The sequence below is a fragment of the Fonticula alba genome (genome assembly GCF_000388065.1).
Source record: "Fonticula alba strain ATCC 38817 unplaced genomic scaffold supercont2.3, whole genome shotgun sequence".
In the NCBI taxonomy this organism is placed as follows: domain Eukaryota; order Rotosphaerida; family Fonticulaceae; genus Fonticula; species Fonticula alba.
This window is the reverse complement of record NW_009242973.1, coordinates 3,101,730-3,103,862: the sequence shown is the minus strand read 5'-3', so window position 1 is coordinate 3,103,862 and position 2,133 is coordinate 3,101,730. Positions and strand designations below refer to the sequence as shown.

At 69.9% G+C, this 2,133-nt stretch overlaps 1 protein-coding gene across 1 annotated transcript; it reads right to left on the bottom strand.

The window, feature by feature from the left end:
• Nucleotides 1-861: 861 nt before the first annotated feature.
• On the bottom strand, nt 862-2,129 carry H696_02443 (hypothetical protein). Its single transcript, XM_009496347.1, has 2 exons — nt 1,183-2,129; nt 862-1,085 (listed from the first exon to the last, which is right to left on the bottom strand). Exons 1-2 carry the CDS (start codon nt 2,067-2,069, stop codon nt 881-883), a joined length of 1,092 nt encoding a protein of 363 aa, XP_009494622.1. The 5' UTR covers nt 2,070-2,129; the 3' UTR covers nt 862-880.
• Nucleotides 2,130-2,133: the final 4 nt, after the last annotated feature.

The following is a 2,133-nucleotide window of genomic DNA, read 5'->3' as shown; positions in this document are numbered from 1 at the left end:
GGGGGGGGGGGCAAACGGTCGCACGACCAGCGGCTGCCCATGGATGCTCCCGCCGTGGAGATGCATGTGAATGTGAGCCCTCGAATTCGTGGAGTTCCCCCCACCCCCTGCCCCTCAGCCCGCTCTCGCGCACATGCGCGGGGCAACATCGGCGCGTGGTCGACACTCAGTGTGCTCCCCGGCCCCATCCAGCCCCTGGGGGGGGGGAGAGCGGGGACAAGGCAGATGCACATTTCGATGGTCGGCCCCCACCAACGCGAGCCGGAGCACCAGCCCTCGGACAATACGGCGACAGTTGCACGGCGGTTGTCAGCCCGCCATGCGACGCGTCTTGCCCCCGGCACTCCGCCTCGCCCCCACGCGCCCGGCAGCCGCCCAGTGAGGGGTGGCACTCGTGTTGGGCTCCTCATCACCGGGGGCCCCGCAAGCTCCGCATGTGCCTGCATGACTTGCAATCGGGCCAGACGCACAGGCGAGTCGTGGTGTCAGAATGCCGACTGCTTTGTATGTGTGCGTGTGTGTGTGTGTGTGTATGCGTGGGGTGGGGGCGAGAAAAAAACAGGGTGGGGCGGGGCGGAGAGTGCGCCCCCCCGCTGCGGGGCTGGTGTGTTTCCCCCGGCGTTCCTCTGGTGGTGGCCCCTGTCCCGCGCGCCCCGGCGCGGGCGGCGTGCCCCCCCCCCCCCCCCCCCCCCCCCCCCCCGGCCCCGCCCCCCCTGCCTCAAGGTAATGTTGAATATGTTATAGGGAGGGGGAGCCCCCACCAGTCTTCCGGCCCCCCCCCCCCCCCCCTACCCTACTCCCCCGGGGCGCCCCCAATCGTGGGGGCAGGGCGGGACGAGAAAACAATGCCCCACCACATGATGGGAGGTCCACGTGTCTATCAAAGGGCATGCTCGATCAGGGAGCCATCATGTGAACAGGACACAAGTTGATCGGGCGCCAGCCAGGCGACGCCGGTCACCGGGCTGCTCCGGGCGTCGATGCGCCGCGCTGCGATGGGATCGGCACTGGCGGGCTCGTGGCCGACCGGAGCCGAGAGAACCAGCACCTCGCCGTCCATGGTCGACATGGCAAGGTCCCTTCCGCTGGAGGGCCGTCACCACAGGGGAGGATCATGCGTCAGCAACATGGACTGGTGGTCACCGAAAGCCGGAAGCGGCAGGGCCCGGGCAAGGTACGTACAAGGGCGAGGGCCGGACGCTCTCGATTGCCGAGAGAGCCCCCGAAAAGAGAGTCTCCACAAAGGACCCCGGCTGACGGAGATCCATCAACTCGAGCGTCCCGTTGGACGTGGACACCAGCAGGGTGGGGATGCCGCTGGTCGCGCGGAAGGCCAATGCCCGCGGCCGGCCGCCGGGCGTCCGAGCACCTGCGGTGCAGTGGGCTTCCGAAAGGAGGGTCAGCCCCCCGCCGGGGGAGCTCCCGTCGACGGCCCGGTCCCACAGGCGAATGACACCCCGGCGGTCGGCCCAAGCCACTGAGGCAGACCCCCCGGTGGAGGGACACCATTCGGCGGCCAGCACACCGGCCAGGTGCGGATGGCACTGGGACGCCGGGCCAGCCAACTTGCCCACAACCATCCCGCCTTCCGGATCCGAAACAACGATCCCCAGCGACCGGCTACTGGCCGACAGGATCAGCCCATCGTCCGGGTTCCAGGACAGGGCCGAAATGGGCCCCGGGCGGTGGAGCGGAGCCGCCGCCACATCCACCGGCTCGATGGCCAGGTCGGTGTCGGTGACCGGACAAATGCGCCCGGTCACCAGGCGCCCGGCATCGGTACCCACAACAAAGAGACCCCCATGGCCGATCCAGCGAATGCGCGAAGCCCCGGCCGGCAGGTCCCACCGGCATGGGCCGGCCAAAACAGACCCATGCCATGACCGAGTCGAGGTGAGGTGCGTGCCAGCCGCTGCCACGAGTGGCCCGCCGGCGTTCGGCGTGGTGGCCGAGCTCGCCAGCACATCGATGTCCAGCAAGCTGGGCGGCGGCTGTGTGGCGCTGGCCGTGGCATCGGCCATCCCCATCAGCCGGGGCGCATGGTGGTGGAAGCCTGCGGGAGTGAACATCCTCCGCGGTGGAGGCAAGCAGGGGGGCCAATCGAGGCAGGGAGGCGGGGCGGGTGGAGGGGGG

Coding starts and splice junctions, on each gene's coding strand:
- H696_02443 (XM_009496347.1), bottom strand. CDS start 2,069: ATGTTCACTCCCGCAGGCTTCCACCACCATGCGCCCCGGCTGATGGGG. Junction 1,086..1,182: donor AGCGTCCGGCCCTCGCCCTT/GTACGTACCTTG, acceptor ACGGCCCTCCAG/CGGAAGGGACCTTGCCATGT.